This window comes from Triturus cristatus, chromosome 2_1 (assembly GCF_964204655.1).
Source record: "Triturus cristatus chromosome 2_1, aTriCri1.1, whole genome shotgun sequence".
Classification (NCBI taxonomy): Eukaryota; Metazoa; Chordata; class Amphibia; order Caudata; family Salamandridae; genus Triturus; species Triturus cristatus.
This window is the reverse complement of record NC_140581.1, coordinates 419,897,416-419,919,646: the sequence shown is the minus strand read 5'-3', so window position 1 is coordinate 419,919,646 and position 22,231 is coordinate 419,897,416. Positions and strand designations below refer to the sequence as shown.

At 42.0% G+C, this 22,231-nt stretch overlaps 1 protein-coding gene across 1 annotated transcript in view; it reads left to right on the top strand.

The window, feature by feature from the left end:
* ADAMTS6 (ADAM metallopeptidase with thrombospondin type 1 motif 6) overlaps positions 1-22,231 on the top strand; it is a 1,840,341-nt gene that overhangs the window by 437,520 nt on the left and 1,380,590 nt on the right. The window contains exons 6-7 of the mRNA XM_085631708.1: positions 16,819-16,902; positions 17,442-17,587. Coding sequence (XP_085487834.1) covers positions 16,819-16,902; positions 17,442-17,587 — 230 coding nt within the window. The remainder of the gene's footprint in view (positions 1-16,818; positions 16,903-17,441; positions 17,588-22,231) is intronic.

Below are 22,231 nucleotides of genomic sequence, written 5' to 3'. Positions count from 1 at the left end.
TACACCAATCGAGATTTTTCTCCCAACCCTCCAATGTGGGTGGGTGAGCTGCCCCCCACAGTTGAGCGATATTTCGTTTAGCCAGCATGTACCCCAGAGTGGCCCACTGGGTCTGCGACGCATTTAAGTCCGTGGGCTCCCAGATGTACAGGAGGCACCTTCTTACCACGGGGTGGAGGGAGACATGTAATACTTTGTTAATTGTGTCATTCACCTGACGCCAAAAGAGGCCGACATGTGGGCACTCCCAGATGATGTGTATAAATGTTCCGGTTAGGCCACATCGCCGTTTACAATCCCCAGCATCCGACCACCCCATGTGTATTAATCTAGGCCCTGTTATGTAGGTTCTATGGAGGATTTTCAACTGAACCAGCCGCAGACGTGCCGGGACGGCAACCACCTTGGGGGAGGAAACCGCCGCCTGCCAATCCTCATTATCAAGCTCTACCCCATCCTGCATCCACTTATCTCGCAGTCGTGTGAGGGGGCCTACCATGTGGTTGATTAACTTTTTGTATATTAATGATATAATTTTATCTGGGAGGTATCCATCCAAGACTCTGTCCTCTGGGGGGAGGCCTCCGGGGGATCAGCTCCTCTCGGCAATGAAGACTGAAGCGAGTGTGAAACCTGTATATAGCGAAAGTGTTCAATATCCACCAAATCATATTCACTCTGAAGCGCGCTGAATGACTTATTTTCCCCCTTTCCCCAAACATCTTTAATCGCTGAGATCCCAATAATGTCCCACTTATCGAACCCCTTCGTCTTCCACAGGTCGCCCAACTTCTCTGAATCCCAAAGAGGGGTGGCTAGCGTTAGTCTGTTTTTCCACCCAAGAAAATTAGTAACGTCGTGCCAGATTTGAAATCCACCCAACACTTGATGACCATCCCCCATTTTCGTTGGTCTCGGCTGGGAGGTCAGTCTATCTCTGTCAAAACTGCGCTGGCCTGGAATTCTCTCCCTTTGAATATTCGGAGCATTCAGGAACTCGGTCCGTTTAAGAAACAACTTAAAACCTTCCTTTTTAATTAGCTGATTTAAACTTCCCATCTCTCAGGTTCTCCGATAACTGCTCGCGCCAGGACACTCCCGAGTAATTGAGCGCGTTATAAAATCCTTTATAACATAAAATAACGTAACATAACCCTTACTTCCATTTAATGACGCCATCATTGAACCGGTCTTGGAGGTATGGCGTAAGCCCTTTTCAGCTCCTGTGGTCTCTAAAACTGCTCCAGGGGACCCAGACTTTCTAACTTCCTATCCTTCTGCGGAGAGTCTGGTGGTTCAGGCTGCTTGTTCTAAAAGATCTTCAGGTGCCTTTCCTCAGGTCCCTAGTGACAGGGATGCTAAAAAACTTGACCAATCAGCCAAGAAAGTCTTCTCCTCTGCCAGTATGGCTTTAAAATCAACAAATGCCACCTGTCTTTTGGGCCGATATATCCATGCCCTAATGGATTCAGCGAAACAACTGGCCCCTAAGTTGTCAGAGGAGGATAGACAGAACTTTAATGAGGTGCTATCAGACACTCAGGCGGCTGCGTGTCAGGTTATCCAGAGTGGCCTTGATACTGCGGACTCTGTCGCTAGAATCATGGGCTCTTCTATTGCCACAAGGAGGAGTGCGTGGCTGAAGTCATCTGAGTTCTCCCCTGATTTGCAGGCAACTCTTCTGGACTTGCCTTTTGATGGCTCTGGGCTTTTTGGTAAAAAAGCTGATGTTGCATTGGAGAGATTTAAAGAAAGCAAAGCCACAACCAAATCTCTGGGTCTGCAGACACAACCTAGGGGTTCTTTTAGGAGGTATAGGGGCTTTGGTAGATCGTCCTTTCGGACCTATAGGCAGCCCCAGCAGCAACAACAGCAACAGAACACCCTGTATAAGAGCTACAGGGGCAGAATCAGAGGCCGTGCTCGAGGTCGGCAGCTCTCCTCCTCCTCCTCCTCTTCCTCCGTTCCTCCCACCACTGCAAAGCAGCCCTAGATCCACCATTCTGGATCATGTTGGTCCTGTGGGGGGCCGGCTTACCCATGTTCTACAAGATTGGGAATTGGTTACTACAGACCTTTGGGTTCTAGATCTTGTAGAAAATGGGTACGCCCTTCCCTTTCGGGAATTTCCTCCGAATTACCCTCCTTGCCAAGGTGCTTACTCGGAGGACCACCTTCTTCTCCTGCAGGAGGAAGTCCTTGCATTGCTGAAAAGAGGTGCAATAGAGGTGGTTCCAGAGCAGGAAAGGGGTCAGGGATGCTACTCCCGGTATTTCCCGATTCCGAAGAAGGATGGCAGGCTGCGTCCATTCCTGGACCTCAGGATCTTGAATCTTTTTCTGAAGCAAGAGAAGTTCAAGATGCTTACCCTTGCGCAGGTTCTTCAAGCGTTGCAACAGGAGGACTGGATGGTGTCGATCGACTTGCAAGATGCGTATTTCCACATCCCCATCCTGAGGTCGCACAGGAAGTATCTCTGTTTTACGGTAGGGTCACAACACTATCAGTTTGCGGTCCTTCCGTTTGGTTTTACAACTGCACCTCGAGTCTTCACCAAGGTGATGGCAGTGGTGGCAGCCCATCTCAGAAGGTCGGGGATTCCAGTTTTCCCCTATCTGGATGACTGGCTGATCAAAGCGGAGTCGCAAGAGAAGGATCTTCATCAACTGCAAGTTACAACCCAGCTGTTGTACAAATTGGGTTTCTCGATAAACGTGCCCAAATCTCACCTGGTGCCCTCTCAGCGCAACTTGCTTGTTCATAGGGGTGGTACTGGACACTACTGTATGTCGGGCATTCCCACCTCCACAAAGGATTCTCGCCATACAGGAAATGATTCCCTTGTTTTACAATGGAGCGGTCGTTCCAGTCCTGAAGGTCCTTCGTCTGCTTAGTCTGTTTGCTTCCTGCATTCTGTTGGTCAACCATGCACGCTGGCACATGAGGGCGCTCTAGTGGTGCCTCCGCAGGCAGTGGTATCAGCACAATGGAGATCTCAGGGAGTCTGTGAGGATCTCCAGAGAAGCTGCGGCGGATCTGTCTTGGTGGAGCGTGGAGGGCAATCTGTCTCAAGGAAAGCCCTTCCATCTACCTCCATCGGTGGCCACAGTGATAGCGGATGCATCCACTTTAGGGTGGGGTGCTCATCTGGGGGATCTGGAGATCAAGGGTCTTTGGTCTCCAGAGGAAAGGTTGCTTCACATCAACCTTCTAGAATTATGGGCAATACTTTTGGCGCTCAAGGCCTTCCTCCCTTCCTTCCGCGGTCAGTTGGTTCAAGTTCTGACGGACAACACTACCGCGATGTAGAATGTCAACAAGCAGGGAAGAGTGGGATTGCATTGTCTCTGCAGAGAGGCTCTGCATCTCTGGTCCTGGGCTCTGGATCAAAAGATTTGTCTGATGGCATATCATCTGGCCGGTGTTCTGAACGTGCGTGCAGACAGTCTCAGTCGGCAGTTTTCCGCCGACCATGAGTGGAGGCTCCATCCGGAGGTGGTTCGTCACGTCTTTCGGACGTGGGGAACTCATCGGGTGGACCTGTTTGCCACTCACGAGAACGCTCACTGCCCGTCATTCTGCAGTCTCCAGTTTCCGATGCAGGGAGCGTTGGAGGACGCGTTTCAGTTGAGTTGGAGCTTACAACTCCTTTACGCGTTTCCTCTCATACCCTTGATTCCTCGGGTTCTGAGGAAGATTTGCCAAGACCGGGCACAAGTCATATTGATCGCTCCGGATTGGCCAAGAAGGATGTGGTACACAGATCTTCTCCACCTCTCCTCGTGCCCTCCGCTCCGTCTCCCTCTGAGGGCAGTCCTCCTCTCGCAGTCGGAGGGGCAGGGTCTACACCCCCACCTCCAGAGCTTACACCTTCATGCCTGGAGATTGAACGGGGCAATCTGAATTCTTTTTCTCTCCCGTCTGATGTGGTAGACGTTATTTTGTCTGCTAGGCGTCATTCCACCAAATCTGTCTATTCTTATAGGTGGTCTAAATTTGTTCTTTGGTGTGGAGAGGAATCTATTGATCCTTTGAGGGCTCATTTATCCAACATCCTTCAGTTTGCTCTTTCTCTTGCTCAGCAAGGCTTTGCTGTAGCTACTGTGCAGGGATATCTTTCGGCTTTGTCGGCTTTCCTTTGCTTACCGGATCAGCCATCCTTGTTTAAGTCACCTATTGTTTTACGATTCCTTAAGGGCCTTACCAATAAGTTTCCGCCTACTTTTATTGTGCCTCAATGGGACTTAAATCTTGTCTTAACTTACCTAATGGGTTCTCCTTTCGAGCCTTTGCACAAGTGTCCCTTAAGGCTGTTATATTTTAAAACGGTCTTTCTCGTTGCCATTACCTAGGCAAGGAGGGTAAGTGAGCTTCAAGCTCTGAGTTCAAAACCCCTGTTTTTGACCATTCATGCTGATAGAATGGTACTAAGGACCAGGGCTGCTTTTCTGCCTAAGGTGGTAACTCCTTTCCATCTGGGGCAATCCATTACCCTGCCTACCTTCTATCCTCCCCCTTCCAAGAAGGAGTAGCGGCTTCACCGCTTGGACCCTAAGAGGGCGGTGAGCTTCTACCTTGAAAGGACTTAGGACTTTCGAGTGGACGACCAGCTCTTCGTGGGCTTTGTTGGCTGCAGGAAAGGCAGAGCGGTGCACAAGCGCACACTTTCCAGATGGATTATCTTGTGCATAAAGATGTGTTACTCTTTGGCCGGTAAGGAACCTCCAGAGGGTTTAAGGGCTCATTCTACCAGGGCAAAGTCTTCTACATCTGCCTTATCTAGAGGTGTTCCTGTGGAGGACATTTGTAGGGCGGCAACTTGGGCCTCCCTCCACACTTTCGCGAAGCATTACTGCTTGGATTCCGAGGTGAGGAGGGACGGACACTTTGCTCGTTCCGTCCTTCAGGACTTTCTGGTATAGAAGGTGAGGAATCCACTGGCAGATGTATCCATCAGAAGAACAAGTTACTTACCTTCGGTAACGCTTTTTCTGGTGGATACAGTATCTGCCTGTGGATTCCTCACTGACCCACCCGCCTCCCCGTTGTCCACCCTTGTATACCTACAATTCTGATGATGGTGTTTCAAAATGTATTTGTTACTGTCAAAGGCAGTGTGTTATTTCTTTTGCCTTCCTATATTATCTCCACACTGTGTGTGTTTTGTATATTATGTACTGTGTATACTGTGTATATATATTGCTGTCAGTCCATCCGTGTGCCTCGAAGGCATGGAAAAAAAGGGCGGAACTGACGTCATCACGCCGACGAGGTCTTCTTACGGATCCAGTGACGTCAGTGGAGCCGCGAGCGAAGCCGTGCCTCTGTGACGTCGTCCTCGTCCTCATCGGCGTGGACAGCTACAAAAGTTTCCGAATGTTGCTGGCGCAGGGGATATTCACAAGGTGAGGATTCCACAGGCAGATACTGTATCCACCAGAAAAAGCGTTACCGAAGGTAAGTAACTTGTTCTTTCATTCCATTCACCAAGCACTACTGCCTGGATTCCGCATGGAAGAATGATGCAGCAGTAGGACAGGCTGTCCTGAGATATCTGTAAAGACATTTTTTCTTATGTTTATTTTGTGTTTCTCTTTGTAGAGCTGTGCTATCTAAATAAGACACATATATAGATATCTATCTATCTATCTATCTATCTATCTATCTATCTATCTATCTATCTATATATATATATATATCTCTATATAGATATGTAGATATATATATATATATATTCACTGAAAAAACCATAGGTTTCACACACGTTATAGTTAGGAATTAGCATTTAAAAAACCTTAGAAATTCAGTGAAAAAACCATAGGTTTCACACACGTTATAGTTAGGAATTAGCATTTAAAAAACCTTAGAAATTCAGTGAAAAAACCATAGGTTTCACACATGTTATAGTTAGCTGGACATTTTACTCGTAAAAAACCAATGAAATTGCCCCGTTATAGTTAGTTCAGCTAACTATAACTCGCGCGCCCGCAATGCACTGCTGATGACGTCACATATTACATCACTCATGACATGGTCAGTGACATCACTCATGACATCACTGATGACATCTCAAATGACATCACTGATGACATCACTGATGACATCATCCTTGTGATAGAGTGGCAGACCTCCTCTCACCTTAATATAAGCTTTGATACACACATTCAAAAATAGAGACTAAAAATTTCAAAACAATGGACATACCAATACCAGTTACAACAACCTCTTCAGTAATTCTAAGATCCACATACTCATCCACTCATTCACCAACAGTCCTATACAGTCACTCATACATGTACTCACTCATCATATGTACTCATACATCTATACATCCTGTTACACAATGCCACTCATCCATAGAGTTACTCACACACATAGTCACTCATGCTAATAAAGAATAAAACATACATTTACTTGCATATACAGTAATACACACACCACCATACTTACTTCTACGGAAACTTACACATACTTAGTCTTTTAAACAATCACTTATAGAAACACATACTTATTCATACAGGAACTCTTTCAATCTCTCCCTCTCATATATACTCACATATATACACCAATACTCACATATACTAGTTTAAAACATATGTAGTTACTCCTGAAGACACTATTGAGACAGTCATTCACTCACTAACACACCCATACACACACTCATCCACCCATACAGTCCTGCACACATGCTGTCTTCAACACATACAAACAGTGAGTCACTCATTCATGCATCTATGCACTACGTAATACCCCCCACCGTACCATACAGACACTCAGACTGATACTCAAAAAAACAACTAATAACCTATATAGACACCCATGTAGCTACTCACCAACCCATGCAGCCACTTATACACAAAGTGAGAGATACACTTAATCAGTCAGTTACACAATCAATTTTTCAAAAACAAATCATCCATTTAGACACTTATATACCCATTTATTCTTCCATCGACCTTGAGATATACATATATAAAACATATGTAATTTTCAGAATAACACACATTCACTGGATGATGTCATCAGTGATGTCATCAGTGATGTCATTTGAGATGTCATCAGTGATGTCATGAGTGATGTCACTGACCATGTCATGAGTGATGTAATATGTGACGTCATCAGCAGTGCATTGCGGGCGCGCGAGTTATAGTTAGCTGAACTAACTATAACGGGGCAATTTCATTGGTTTTTTACGAGTAAAATGTCCAGCTAACTATAACATGTGTGAAACCTATGGTTTTTTCACTGAATTTCTAAGGTTTTTTAAATGCTAATTCCTAACTATAACGTGTGTGAAACCTATGGTTTTTTCACTGAATTTCTAAGGTTTTTTAAATGCTAATTCCTAACTATAACGTGTGTGAAACCTATGGTTTTTTCAGTGAATTTCAAAGGTTTTTTAAATGCTAATTCCTAACTATAACGTGTGTGAAACCCATGGTTTTTTCAGTGAATTTGCAAGGTTTTTTAAATGCTATTTTTTTTTTTTTTCTTCATTTTTTTCAAACATATTTTTAATTTAATTTTTTACCTTTTATAAAGACTATGCTTAATTTTTTAAAATCATTAAATATTTATTTTAAATAAATTTTTTAAAATAAACAAGTAAAATTTATTTCCATATTTTTTTTTTTTTTTTTTTTTTTTTTTTATAGTACGCGTACCGTAAGCTCACGGTAAGCGTACGGTTTACGCAACGTCCGTAAACTATCTACGCTGCTTGCGTATAGTTACGTACTTTGCGTAGCCGCGCGTACTGCGCGTGGGACGCGTGCGCGCTTACGCAACACGCGCACGTTACGCGGAAGTGCCGGGAAATGACTGTTATGCGCATGCGCGCAAGCGCGTGTCTTTTTTACGCGCACGCGTACTTTTTGCCGTAAGCGCACCGTAAGCGTACCGTAAGCGTACGGTTGGTCATGTGATCATGAAACACAACTTTTGATTGGTTGAAACTACTTTCAGTTCTAGAACTCTCCTACACCACACCCATTCCCCTCATTTCTGCTTGTGATCCCTTGGGAGAAGGAGCTGGTTTGTCTTTGGGATACGATGGCAGAACAGCAGAGCTCTTCTGAGAGTGAGGCTAGCACCAGCAGCACTGTCTTGAGGCAGAGAGCGAGGAAAGTAAAACCTTCTTATGTTTGGGATTATTTTACTTTTCCAGAAGGCCAGCAAAAGGTGAATGCACCTTTAGTTACTTGCAAGCTGTGTAAGCGTGTACTTTCTAGAGGTAAACCTGACAAGAAGTATTCCTTTGGGAATCACACCATGATGAGGCACCTCAAGGATGTACACAAAAGGACACATGCACATCTTTTTGGAGGTAACTCTTCAGAAAGACGAGCCAGTACATCCACAGCAGCTCAGCCTGGACCATCACCTGCAGAGCTTACTCCTTCTTCTGCAGCTCAGGTGAGCCCTTCATCTGTGGGGGGAGAATCTCCTTTTGCTGGCCCTCTGGAAATGAACCCTCGATTTCGGAAGGTTGATATTCATTGCACATTTTGTAAAGCTCTAATTTGTTATAGGGAGACCAGTGTTTCCCTAGTGAATAACAAAATAGATCAGCACATTTGTAGCTTTGAATGATTTTCCCATGGTTCCTTTCCTCTGTCCCTGCATGAACACAACGGTTCTTTTAAGAGCCAACCTTATCTTTCATCTTTTTTTTACATTTTTTTTTAAAAACTTTTTTTTTTTTTTTTACCGTACGCGTACGGTAAGCGTACCTTTTTTTTTATTTTTTTAAAAAAACACTAAAAATCATTTATCACATTACAAGGTCCTTGAGAGACTACAATTATTACTATTGACTTACCTTACTTACTCAAAAAAATATTTATTCATTTGTTTTTTTAAAAAATAGTTTTTAAAATGGTTGTAGTTTACGAAAATTTTCTATATCGATCTGAAAAAAAAGAAAAAAGTATTAATATTTTTAAACCATTTTATAATACAGTACACATATTTACATTTTAAATTTCTGCCTATAATTCTTCTATGCACACAGAGTCATGTTTTCACATTAGTGCCAAAACGAAATTTCTTTGCCAATTTGAAAGCACACTTACTGCTCTTTTTTTTTCGGGCCAAGTGAAAATCTCTTTTTACACTTTGAAATCACTTTTACAGACTGACACATTCTGAAACCTTTTTTTTAAATTTATTTAAATGCACATGTCCAAGCTGTTTTTTTTTCAGACCACCACCGTGTGTATTCTCTGTGACTGCCTACACTCCAGCAGGGGCAACCTGCCTTAGTGATGCTGAATGTATTTGCATTACAGACTTAAACCTGAAAACCCCACTCGCTTCTAATTACTGTGCATGACTATACATGGCAAGCACATGGGTGTGTGCTAAGCCTCTGCTTCTTCCCCCAAAAATTCGCTCCTCTTTTCCATCTACTGCAACTGTGAAATCACCAGAGCAAGACGCAATAAATTTCTGCCTATAATTCTTCTATGCACACAGAGTCATGTTTTCACTTTATTGCCAAAACGAAATTTCTTTGCCAATTTGAAAGCACACTTACTGCTCTTTTTTTTTTGGGCCAAGTGAAAATCTCTTTTTACACTTTGAAATCACTTTTACAGACTGACACATTCTGAAACCTTTTTTTTAAATTTATTTAAATGCACATGTCCAAGCTGTTTTTTTTTCAGACCACCACCGTGTGTATTCTCTGTGACTGCCTACACTCCAGCAGGGGCAACCAGCCTTAGTGATGCTGAATGTATTTGCATTACAGACTTAAACCTGAAAACCCCACTCGCTTCTAATTACTGTGCATGACTATACATGGCAAGCACATGGGTGTGTGCTAAGCCTCTGCTTCTTCCCCCAAAAAATCGCTCCTCTTTTCCATCTACTGCAACTGTGAAATCACCAGAGCAAGACGCAATAAATTTCTGCCTATAATTCTTCTATGCACACAGAGTCATGTTTTCACATTAGTGCCAAAACGAAATTTCTTTGCCAATTTGAAAGCACACTTACTGCTCTTTTTTTTTTGGGCCAAGTGAAAATCTCTTTTTACACTTTGAAATCACTTTTACAGACTGACACATTCTGAAACCTTTTTTTTAAATTTATTTAAATGCACATGTCCAAGCTGTTTTTTTTTCAGACCACCACCGTGTGTATTCTCTGTGACTGCCTACACTCCAGCAGGGGCAACCAGCCTTAGTGATGCTGAATGTATTTGCATTACAGACTTAAACCTGAAAACCCCACTCGCTTCTAATTACTGTGCATGACTATACATGGCAAGCACATGGGTGTGTGCTAAGCCTCTGCTTCTTCCCCCAAAAATTCGCTCCTCTTTTCCATCTACTGCAACTGTGAAATCACCAGAGCAAGACGCAATAAATTTCTGCCTATAATTCTTCTATGCACACAGAGTCATGTTTTCACATAAGTGCCAAAACGAAATTTCTTTGCCAATTTGAAAGCACACTTACTGCTCTTTTTTTTTTGGGCCAAGTGAAAATCTCTTTTTACACTTTGAAATCACTTTTACAGACTGACACATTCTGAAACCTTTTTTTTAAATTTATTTAAATGCACATGTCCAAGCTGTTTTTTTTTCAGACCACCACCGTGTGTATTCTCTGTGACTGCCTACACTCCAGCAGGGGCAACCAGCCTTAGTGATGCTGAATGTATTTGCATTACAGACTTAAACCTGAAAACCCCACTCGCTTCTAATTACTGTGCATGACTATACATGGCAAGCACATGGGTGTGTGCTAAGCCTCTGCTTCTTCCCCCAAAAATTCGCTCCTCTTTTCCATCTACTGCAACTGTGAAATCACCAGAGCAAGACGCAATAAATTTCTGCCTATAATTCTTCTATGCACACAGAGTCATGTTTTCACATAAGTGCCAAAACGAAATTTCTTTGCCAATTTGAAAGCACACTTACTGCTCTTTTTTTTTTGGGCCAAGTGAAAATCTCTTTTTACACTTTGAAATCACTTTTACAGACTGACACATTCTGAAACCTTTTTTTTAAATTTATTTAAATGCACATGTCCAAGCTGTTTTTTTTTCAGACCACCACCGTGTGTATTCTCTGTGACTGCCTACACTCCAGCAGGAGCAACCAGCCTTAGTGATGCTGAATGTATTTGCATTACAGACTTAAACCTGAAAACCCCACTCGCTTCTAATTACTGTGCATGACTATACATGGCAAGCACATGGGTGTGTGCTAAGCCTCTGCTTCTTCCCCCAAAAATTCGCTCCTCTTTTCCATCTACTGCAACTGTGAAATCACCAGAGCAAGACGCAATAAATTTCTGCCTATAATTCTTCTATGGACACAGAGTCATGTTTTCACATTAGTGCCAAAACAAAATTTCTTTGCCAATTTGAAAGCACACTTACTGCTCTTTTTTTTTTGGGCCAAGTAAAAATCTCTTTTTACACTTTGAAATCACTTTTACAGACTGACACATTCTGAAACCTTTTTTTTAAATTTATTTAAATGCACATGTCCAAGCTGTTTTTTTTTCAGACCACCACCGTGTGTATTCTCTGTGACTGCCTACACTCCAGCAGGGGCAACCAGCCTTAGTGATGCTGAATGTATTTGCATTACAGACTTAAACCTGAAAACCCCACTCGCTTCTAATTACTGTGCATGACTATACATGGCAAGCACATGGGTGTGTGCTAAGCCTCTGCTTCTTCCCCCAAAAATTCGCTCCTCTTTTCCATCTACTGCAACTGTGAAATCACCAGAGCAAGACGCAATAAATTTCTGCCTATAATTCTTCTATGGACACAGAGTCATGTTTTCACATTAGTGCCAAAACGAAATTTCTTTGCCAATTTGAAAGCACACTTACTGCTCTTTTTTTTTTGGGCCAAGTAAAAATCTCTTTTTACACTTTGAAATCACTTTTACAGACTGACACATTCTGAAACCTTTTTTTTAAATTTATTTAAATGCACATGTCCAAGCTGTTTTTTTTTCAGACCACCACCGTGTGTATTCTCTGTGACTGCCTACACTCCAGCAGGGGCAACCAGCCTTAGTGATGCTGAATGTATTTGCATTACAGACTTAAACCTGAAAACCCCACTCGCTTCTAATTACTGTGCATGACTATACATGGCAAGCACATGGGTGTGTGCTAACCCTCTGCTTCTTCCCCCAAAAATTCGCTCCTCTTTTCCATCTACTGCAACTGTGAAATCACCAGAGCAAGACGCAATAAATTTCTGCCTATAATTCTTCTATGGACACAGAGTCATGTTTTCACATTAGTCCCAAAACGAAATTTCTTTGCCAATTTGAAAGCACACTTACTGCTCTTTTTTTTTCGGGCCAAGTGAAAATCTCTTTTACAGACTGACACATTATGAATCCACCATGTGTAACTACAACAAAAACAATTCCCATTTCTATTATTCATTTCTTAAGTTACCACATACATCCCCTCTCAAACTGTAAACTCACCTTTAAATTTAGTTAGTTGTGAAAGAAATGTGTCCCTCAAACAGCAGATTATCAGAGCCAGGATCTCTGTTCTGTACACCTCTCTCCTCTCAGCAGAACCAGATAATGGCAAACTTTCCCTCTATTTTTCCACACATATACATGTAAGTTTCAAATCTCAGTGCTTCCCCCTTTTTTTCAAATGTAATGACACATTTCTATTGGTTGAAAACCAACCCTTTTCCAAAAGTACCCTGCCCCCAACTTGACTTCTGCCTAGTACCCTTCCCCCAACTTGACTTCTGCCTGCTACCATAGCAACAGCTCATGGAACACTGCTGTGTGCAGTTAGGTCAGAAGTTCGACACACAATGTTTCAATTCCACAGAGCAAGAGTGCTTGACTTTTCAATCCTAACTGCAAATCCATAGTACTGTTCTTTGGTTACACATTTTTTTGTACCAATACAAAACATGCTTCTATTAATTTTCACATACAGCCTAGTTTTTTTTCTAGAATGGTATGAAACAGCCAATCAGTTCTTTTTGTTTTGTAAAAAATATGTATGCCTCCATTTCCAAACTGTCTTTATTTTCATATTGCCATTCTACTGAAAGACACCTCCTGAGTGCATCCAGTTCTCCTTTGAAGATGTTCACAGTGTGGATTGTAGGGCACAGCTATGTCTTCTGGAGTGAAAAGTTTGCAGAGAAAACAGATATGGTGAGAGACCTTGCTTTGCCAAATGTAGACATTAAATGGATTGGTCAGAGAGGGTTAAAGTGGCACCAATTGATGCCATTGGTGAAATCCTTCATGCAAATCCAACACCCTGACCTCATAATAGTGCACTGTGGTGGCAATGACCTAGGCACTTTGACTGGGGTAGGTCTGGAAATGCTTATGAAGGACACCTTTGCACAACTGTTTACACTTTTCCCTAAAACTGCCTTTGTTTTTTCCAACATATGCCAAAGGCAAAAATGGAACTGGTCCAATCATTTCTGTCCACAGATTGACAAAGCAAGAAAGCACGTCAACAAATCTGTTTCTGCTTTCCTCCGTGACTATGGTATGGGTGCCATTTACCACAACAACTTGCGTTACGACATGCAAGACATTTATAGAGGAGATGGTGTGCACTTCAATGATGAAGGGAACAGAGTCTTCCTCTTGAACCTTAGACTCTGCATCGGTACTTACTTGTAAGTACCACTAAAAAAATGACTCCATAAACACAACAGCTCTTTTTAGAGCTCCCTAATTTCTAAACTCTTAAATCTGATTTTCATTTATTTATTTTTATTTTTTTTACCGTACGCTTACCGTGAGCTTACCGTACGCGTACCCCGTGATTTTTTTTAAAATCAATAAATGTTTTTTTTGTACTTTTCTGTCCTTCTTTGACCCCCTTACAATTGTTAGGGGGTCTGTAACTCTCCTCATTGCCCCCTTTCTTTGTTTTCACTCTTTTTTTTCAGAGTGAAATACACAAAATGGCGGCCGCCGCTTCCTGGTTTCGGCCGATTCGAATGTTTACTAAGATCTAAGAGCCAATCAGAATCGCGCTCGCGCACGCCACCGTACGCTTACCGTAAGCGTACGGTAAGCGTACCGTAAGCTGGCTCAGATATATATATTGATTTAAAGGCTATTTTCTCAGAATCTACTGAACAGATTTACACCAAACCTACAAAAGGCACTTCCTTGACCTAGGGACTACCTCTCTGCCAAATTTCTAGTAATTCTGTTCAGCCGTTCGGGCTGTAGGTCGTTCTAAAGGTCCTATGGAAAAATGCATGGGAAAAACGCGTTTTGGGACCCCCCTTTTATCTCAGCCCCCGCTTGACGGATCCCCCCGAGACTTTCAGGGTAGGAGCGGAGCGTAGCGCCCCACCTATTTTGAGAAATTCGCGAGGATTCGTCGACCGGCGCCAAAGTTATTCAAAATAGAATGTTGAGGTTTTCCTATGGAAACGTGGTCCTAACTATAACTACCTACTGGCGACCGCCAGTAGGTAATATATATATATATGTATATATATATATATATATATATATATATATATATATATATATATATATATATATATATATATATAATGTTTATTTTCAGTATGGTTACTACTGGATATTGAGGCAGTTCTAGGCTGTGTTTTTGTTTTCTTAAAAATATGTGCTCCATAAGGAAGTGTCTTCGCCTAATTGCTTTCATTTAAACGTATTTACTGCTAACTACTCTGATTCAAGCATGTCAATATATGAATTTTTTAATTCTGGAGAAAAAACAAGTTAATTACCTGTACACTGTGGTTCTCCAGCGTTGAAATCGTTCATAGATTCACATGCAGCCAGCCGACGTCTCCGTTTGGGCTTGCCACATGATACCTTATAGGACTATTTACTTAGTCACACTTGTGCTGGAAATCTGAGGAATGGTGGCTCTGCAGGGAAGATGGGGTCTGAGGCTCGTCTCTGATTGGTTGCAATTTGGGTCTATTATAAAGATATAGATTGGTTTAGCAATTTACTTTCTTTATCAATGATTCCTAATGTATTTCTATAGTACTGCTTAATTACGAACCGTGGGACTCCCACCATGACGACGGGGAAGAGTCAGGCATGTCAATCTATGAAAGATTTCAATACTGGAGAACCACAGTGTACAGGTAAGTAACCTGTTTTTTCTAATGGGAGAGTATTGCTACTCTCTGATTCGAAATATCTGGCCATTTAAAGGGCTACATATTTCTGAGGGGAGAGAAACAGTAAAGAGTCTTGTTTTTCCACGATAATGATGACATAGTTGGTTAAGGAAGCAGATGTGAAGAATTTTATTTGAGGAGGTACATTTTTATAAATGTACATCAAACAAAAGCTTGTAGAAGGAAGACCGTTGAGCCAGTGAATAGGGTATCCCACGACTATTGATGGAACGGATGAATACACTTCACCACCAAATTGAAGAGCACACAATCCTAATTGTTCTCAGATCCCACCAGGACTTGGGTAGAATCAATGAACAGTAGTAGAAAACGCTTAACGGATGCATGAAACATGAGGAAGACGTTCAAACCTTCAAAATAGATGCTCAGTGGCAGCAATCAAAGTCTGCACCATGCAAGTTAAATGCTTAACAGTTTCAAGGAAAGGTGTCAAATGTTATTGATAAAATAGTTATACCAGCAAAAATTAACTGAGACTATTTGCAGTTAATAAATATTGACCTCTGATTGCAAATACGTTTGAATCCAGAACTGACCGATTTACACAGGTTCCTTCATACAGGAAAGCGCAATTAGTAAGGTAAATTGATGATACCCATTGATAGGTTATAGCAAGTGAAAGTTAGAGGGCAATTCCGGTTTTAAAGAATGTGCAGCTTGCGTTTCTGACCCACGCCTGGCTTGTTCTCACTATTTTCATCCTATTCATTTTCTTTATGTAGTATATCAAGGGTTCCTAAGAGCACCAATCAATCACATGAAAGGAAAAAATAAGGAACTTTAAATAACAATGTTTGTGAACTTTTCTAAGCGACAATTCCGGCCTGCCCTGTCATGAACAACGCACGCATTCACGCAAACTCCCCCTTGATCATTCAGACGAGGCCTGCAGAGGACTATGGAGTATAGAGACAAAACCAGGGCAGGAAAACGAAATCCAAGTATCAGTAGCAGCACATCGGAAGTACTTTACATAATGCTTAAATGTATGAGAAGCACTAAAAATGCTGTTCTTTTTTCACACAGGCATAGCATTACAACGTGGTTTCCTTATTTGTCATTCAGTCACAATGTGCGCAGAGGGTAGGCCTTTAAAATAGTCCTATGAGTTCATGTTGTTTGAAAGTATACGTTAGAGGGGACAGGTCTGTAATCAGGTGGCTGCAATGTCAGATATTTGCTTTTTGTTGGAGCCTGTAAATGAAACATGGGTCAGGATGAAATGTTTGAATTGGGTGGCGGTTGAATAAAACGTTCCGGGCTATTGACTCAAAAACAGTCGGCTTGGAGCTGACAGGCCTCGACGCTGTGATGTCACCCTGTAATGACAAGGCAGAGGGATTACAAGGCATTGTCTGGCCCTGCTGTTTAGACTGGAGAGCTCGTCTCCTTACAGGGCAGGAACTCCCCACTCTTGTTTCTGCAGGATGAGATCATTCCGCAGAGTACACACATGAGGTGGCACCGAACGCAAACGTGTGACCCTCAGTGGAGCAGCGCGCAATCATTTAAGTCATCTTTGTCAGCTTGGCAAAGCATTCCGTTTGGTACTCGCTTCAAGAACCTAACGCTGTTTTTTGTTCCACCACAATCGGTGTTTCTTGTCTGACTTTGTGTCTTTTCTTCTTTTCTGGAGGTCAGGTTGCCAAACTTTATCGTGATTCCAGCCTCGGAAACGTTGTGAATATTATAGTGACACGTCTGATAGTCCTCACGGAAGATCAGGTAAGCAGACTGAGATGTTTTTAAATACATATTTATCTCTCCCGAACTCTATGCTGAACCCCAATGCCACCCCAACCCCACAGCCTTTAACTATATAGCCCCACAGTATGCTCCTTAAGATAACTGTTGCTTTGAGCAGCTATGCACAGTCAGGCCACTAAACCTCAATTATAACTTAGCTTAATGGAACAGTCATTGTATATTGTATCCGAAATAAAATATAGATGGCAGCTAATATTATCTGCATACTTGGAGGGATTTCAGCAGTGCAGTTCAGTTATGGTGCATGTGTGTTTATATGTTAAGAAATTAAAGTAGCGGCATTGGCATTCATAATTGCGTTTGAAACTGAAAGAATGGCTGCTCAGTAGTCGACTTAGTGGACCGTGGGTCAGGTTTTATAGAGATACAAATTGGCAGGAAGAGATTATTCCTAGAAAACTACCGCTAATTATAGCCCCTCTGTAGACATCAGAAGGTTTAAATACTGACTTTAGTAATCTGTTTGGAACATTTCTGGTATGCATGTTGTATTGCAGCCAAACTTGGAGATAAACCACCATGCGGACAAATCCCTCGATAGCTTCTGTAAGTGGCAGAAATCCATCCTCTCCCACCAAAGCGATGGAAACACCATTCCAGAGAACGGGATCGCCCACCATGACAACGCAGTACTTATTACTAGGTATGCTTGTTGTTCGTGTTTCATACCCCTCCATTTCTTTCTCTTAAACGAAATTCTATCTGAATTTGGTGTAAACTCTCCTTGTAAATGTTTTAACAATCTGTTACCCATGTTTTATACATTTATGCACAGTTTTATACATTTGCTTTTGCCCATTTCCATTGATACTTTAAGATTTTGGTTCGATGGAAACCTCTTTAAAAGAGTGTGATTTGTAAAAATATGAGTTATTCTGAATATTTTTTTTTCTTACATTGTGGGTTCACTTTTATCTAGTTTTGTAGGGCGCTTGAAAACGCCTATTTAAAACTAATACACTTAAACCAAAGCAAATTAAAAAACTGGGAAGAAGAACAGGATTTCACTTACGATGTTATCTGCAGTAGATTACTTAGTGATTTAGCTATCAGCAATACATAAAATCGACAGTAGTTTACATTGACGTATTTATTCCCTTACCAAGTCTTAATAATGCTAATTAAATGGTTGGCACTTCCCCACCCACTATACCCTCGAGACAGACTTATGAGCCTGTTGGCTGATGTGAATTCTAACTGATTATATCAAATGAATACCTTATTCATGAATGAAAGTTGTGTGTGTGGAGGAGACAAGCTTCCCGAGCCACGAGTTAAGCAGCCAGACTCCAGGTGCTTTTGAAAATGAGTGAGATTTTGAAGGAACATCAGTTTTCCATCACTGTCCTAATCGAGTAGGTTATATAAGGACCGGCCTCCTCTTTGTAACTCTGTGGAGCCAGGCTGGGGGGAGGCGTATTATGATTGATGGGAAAAGAAGGAAGGGGGGGGTTGACTGACCTGTATGACTGCTAATGTGTACAGATTACTTAATTGAATCCTTAGAAGAAGTAAGTGGTTTGCTCTTGACCTATGGCACTTATCAATACATTTTTTATTAGTAGATGGGAGTCTGCATAGTTGTGGTCAACACCACCTCCCTCGTTCAAAACTTTCACTTCTGCAATTTAAGAAGACAAACTAAGACATCATTGTCATTTGAATGTATGTTGCTCCCCGAACCTAATAGTGTGGCCTTGAAGCGCTATTACTTTGTCCCGGAAAGCATACATGGGAATACATTAATGGAAGGGGACAGTGATGACTTTTGTGACCTATAGATATAGAGGACAGTGACAAGAAAAGAAATGAGGGTATTAGCTCATCCGGGACAGGCACATGACCTCACAAATACAGTGTAGCCTTCTGACACTGTTCAATGTGATACGAACTGGACAGTTTAGAGGCCAGAAATGATTTATGTATTATCAAGAGTTTCTAAAAATCGATGGTGTCATTTATTTATTGAAGACTATTTTATATTAATGGGACAAGAGGCGTCCATTAAAAAAGGAGAGAGCTAATAATGCCAACATGTGTCTCGCGTCCTATGCAATCTGCTAATCTCTACTTCATAGCATCCATTGTAAACTTTGACAAGATTCAGGGTGCTGAGTTTCTATTGATATGCTGGGCTTTCAAATCAAATTTGAGCCGATCCCCTTGGCTCACGTGCAGGTAAAAGATGAAGGAGAGGTCATAGAAATGCCAGTATGTCACCAACAAATTATTCCATAGCAGCTTGACGTAACGTCTTCGTAGCACTCTTCTACCTACATCTTTCAAATAGCCATAAAAAGCCACAAATGGTAATTTGAGAGTTAATCTCAAATACACGAGCAGTAGGGAGGCAACTGACACTGACTGACTCAAACAAAAGGGTACTAAACTGACTTTGTTGAGAAGAAAAAAACGACCGCTCTGCAACAAGAACTGTAGTATAGTCAAATAAAATGTAAGAAATCTTGAAAATAATTAAGCTGCAGGTACACTCAGGCCCGCATTACAATTGGGCCGTAAACAAGGCGCCGGTGGAGCCGAGTGGAGAGTGCTTCGCAAGTGGGACTTTCCTGCCAGCATTTGACATTAGGTAGCTAGCCTGGGATGGACTGATTCATACTGAGATGCACAGGAATGTGGCAGTCTGAGGGTATTCCAGCAAGTCAGACGGGGAATGAAAAGGCTGACCCGGGAAGGGGGCAGGCCATTCATGAGAATCAGTATTTATCCTATAGCGAGATTTCTTTTCCACCTGGTGGGACACACAAAAAGGCAGTGGAAATTAAACAGTTGACGACAAAGGGCCAATGTACCCACTGCAAAGAGAGGTAATAATAATTCTGTTATTAGGATTCCGTTGATTTTCTCTCCAGCCTGCATTTAAACATTGCCTCAGAAGTAGAAAGGGAGAGGTTAAAGTTCCATTGTGCAAATAGCTGTTACTTTCTTCAGTGTGTTTGTATTTCTTGCCCTTCCCTTCTGGTGATGTCATCTTTAGGTGGACTAGTGCACTTTTAGCGGTAGATTGTTGGGATGCAGGTTTCATGATGTTTGATGTACCAGCGAACCTTAAGTATTATTTTATTATATGTTGACAAGAGGAAATTCCAGCTCATGTTTATGTTATTTTGAACAGCACTTGACCTAGAGTTTCATGCTTTGTTATATTCCGTAATACATCTGACAATAAAACACATGTACGAACTCTACAGGATCCGTATTCTTATCACAACACGCATGTGAAAAATAAAAAATTACAAACTACGAGTATGATGAGAATACCATATTGAAAGTCCATTTTACGACTCAGCAACTCTGTTGTGGACATAATAATCAGTGGACATTTAAAAAAGATTTCTTTCCTTCTTGCATTTAGCAAGCAACATAACTTTGTCTTGGAATGTCTGCTTAACACGTTTATTTTTATGCCTTGCGAACAAAGGCATTTCTTTTGCTCTCACATTTGCTGACATATGCATAGTCAAGCAAACAAAAGTTGATGGGAGGATGCCGGCAATAAGTCTAACAAGTGGGGCAGTATTCCTACACCGAGTACGTATCAGCAGCTGAGGTTAATTCAAGTATTCCATCCATCACATTTTTGTATACTTTAATATATGCAAGGTGCTGCATTGTGAAAAACAGCCACAAGAAGATCGATGCGTCAATTTCTTCAGTTCTTCAGGTTTCTTCCGGCTCCCAACAGCAGCAACAACCTCCAGAGGCACAGAACTGGAACAGGCACCTTCTGGCAGGTCAGAACTCTCAGCAGTAGAGTTCAGGGTAGCTGGGGGTGAAGTCTTTGTGTCCCTGAGAATTCAGAACAGGAGGCCAGCACACACAGGCCATGGAGATCTTCTTCAAGCAGGTTCGCAGCAAAGTTCCAGTCTTTGTCCTTTCCATGGCAGATACAGCACTGCAGGCCAACCCCATACAGCACACAGCAAAAAGGCAGTACTCCTCCTCACAGTTCTTCAGCTCTTCTCCTTGGCAAAGATTCCTCTTGAGTCCAGAAGTAATCTAAAGTTCTGGGGTTTTGGGTCTAATACTTATACCGCAAAATGTCTTTGTTCTCTTTGTACAAGGATCTCTAAGCCCAGTCCCAACCAGTTCTTTCCTCACTGGTTTCAGTATGACCACAGGGGGTGGAGACAGCATTGTGCAAGGGAGACCGGCCTTATTCAGGTGCAAGGAAAACTTCTCCCACTACTCTAAATTCAGCCAAGGTCTAGTCATCTCAGCTCTGAGTCATCCAGGAAAGGCCAGGCTCACCTCAACCCCCCATTGGCTGTCTTCAGGGAATGCACATTCCGAGACCTATCACTCCAAAACCAGACAATCAATAGACAAACAGAGAATGGTTAAACATGAAAATGCATACTTTATAAAAGTGGCATTTTCAAACACACAATTTAAAAACCATATTTTCCAAGAGTTCAGAGATCCTTATCTTTATTTCTCTAGCTTGTCCCAATGGGAAGTTATACTTGTAAGATGTTACAAAGTTTTCCCCATTCTATCCTATGGGACAGGTTGCCTTTTACAAGTGAAAAACGGAATTGGCAGTATTTCGCTATCAGGACATGTCACACACACCAGTACATGTCCTACCTTTCACATACACTGCACCCTGCCTATGGGGGTACCATGGGCCTACCATAGGGGTGCCTTGCATGTAAAAAAAAGGATGATGAGGGCCTGACAAGTGGGTGGACTTGCCAGGTCGACATGGCAGTTCAAAACTGCACGCAGACACTGCAGTGGCAGGTCTGAGTTACCTTTTCAGGGCTGCTCATGTGGATCACACAATTAGTGCTGCAGGCCCACTAGTAGCATTTGATTTACAGGCACTGGCACACTCAGTGAACTTTCCTAGGGACTTATCACTAAATCAAATATGCCAATCAGGGAGAACCAATTGTAATAACAATTTACACAGAGAGCACTTGCACTTTGACACTGATCAGCAGTGGCAAAGTGCCCATCTAAGCCAGCAAAATCCAGCACACCATCAAAAATACAGGAAGTAGAGGCAAAATGTCTGGGTAAACCACGCCAAAATGCCAAGTCTAACAAGGACTATAATTTCTGATGGATACTCATACCTTCAGATTTCTCACCTGTAGAATTATCTTAGATTTCAGACTTATGCTGTCCCATAAGCGACAGATCATTTGCTTTCAGGACTGTAATTTCTGATGGATACTCGTACCTGCAGATTCCTCTCTTGTAGAATCTTCCCAGATGTTAGACTGGATCTGCATTAATACCAAAATTGGCATCATAT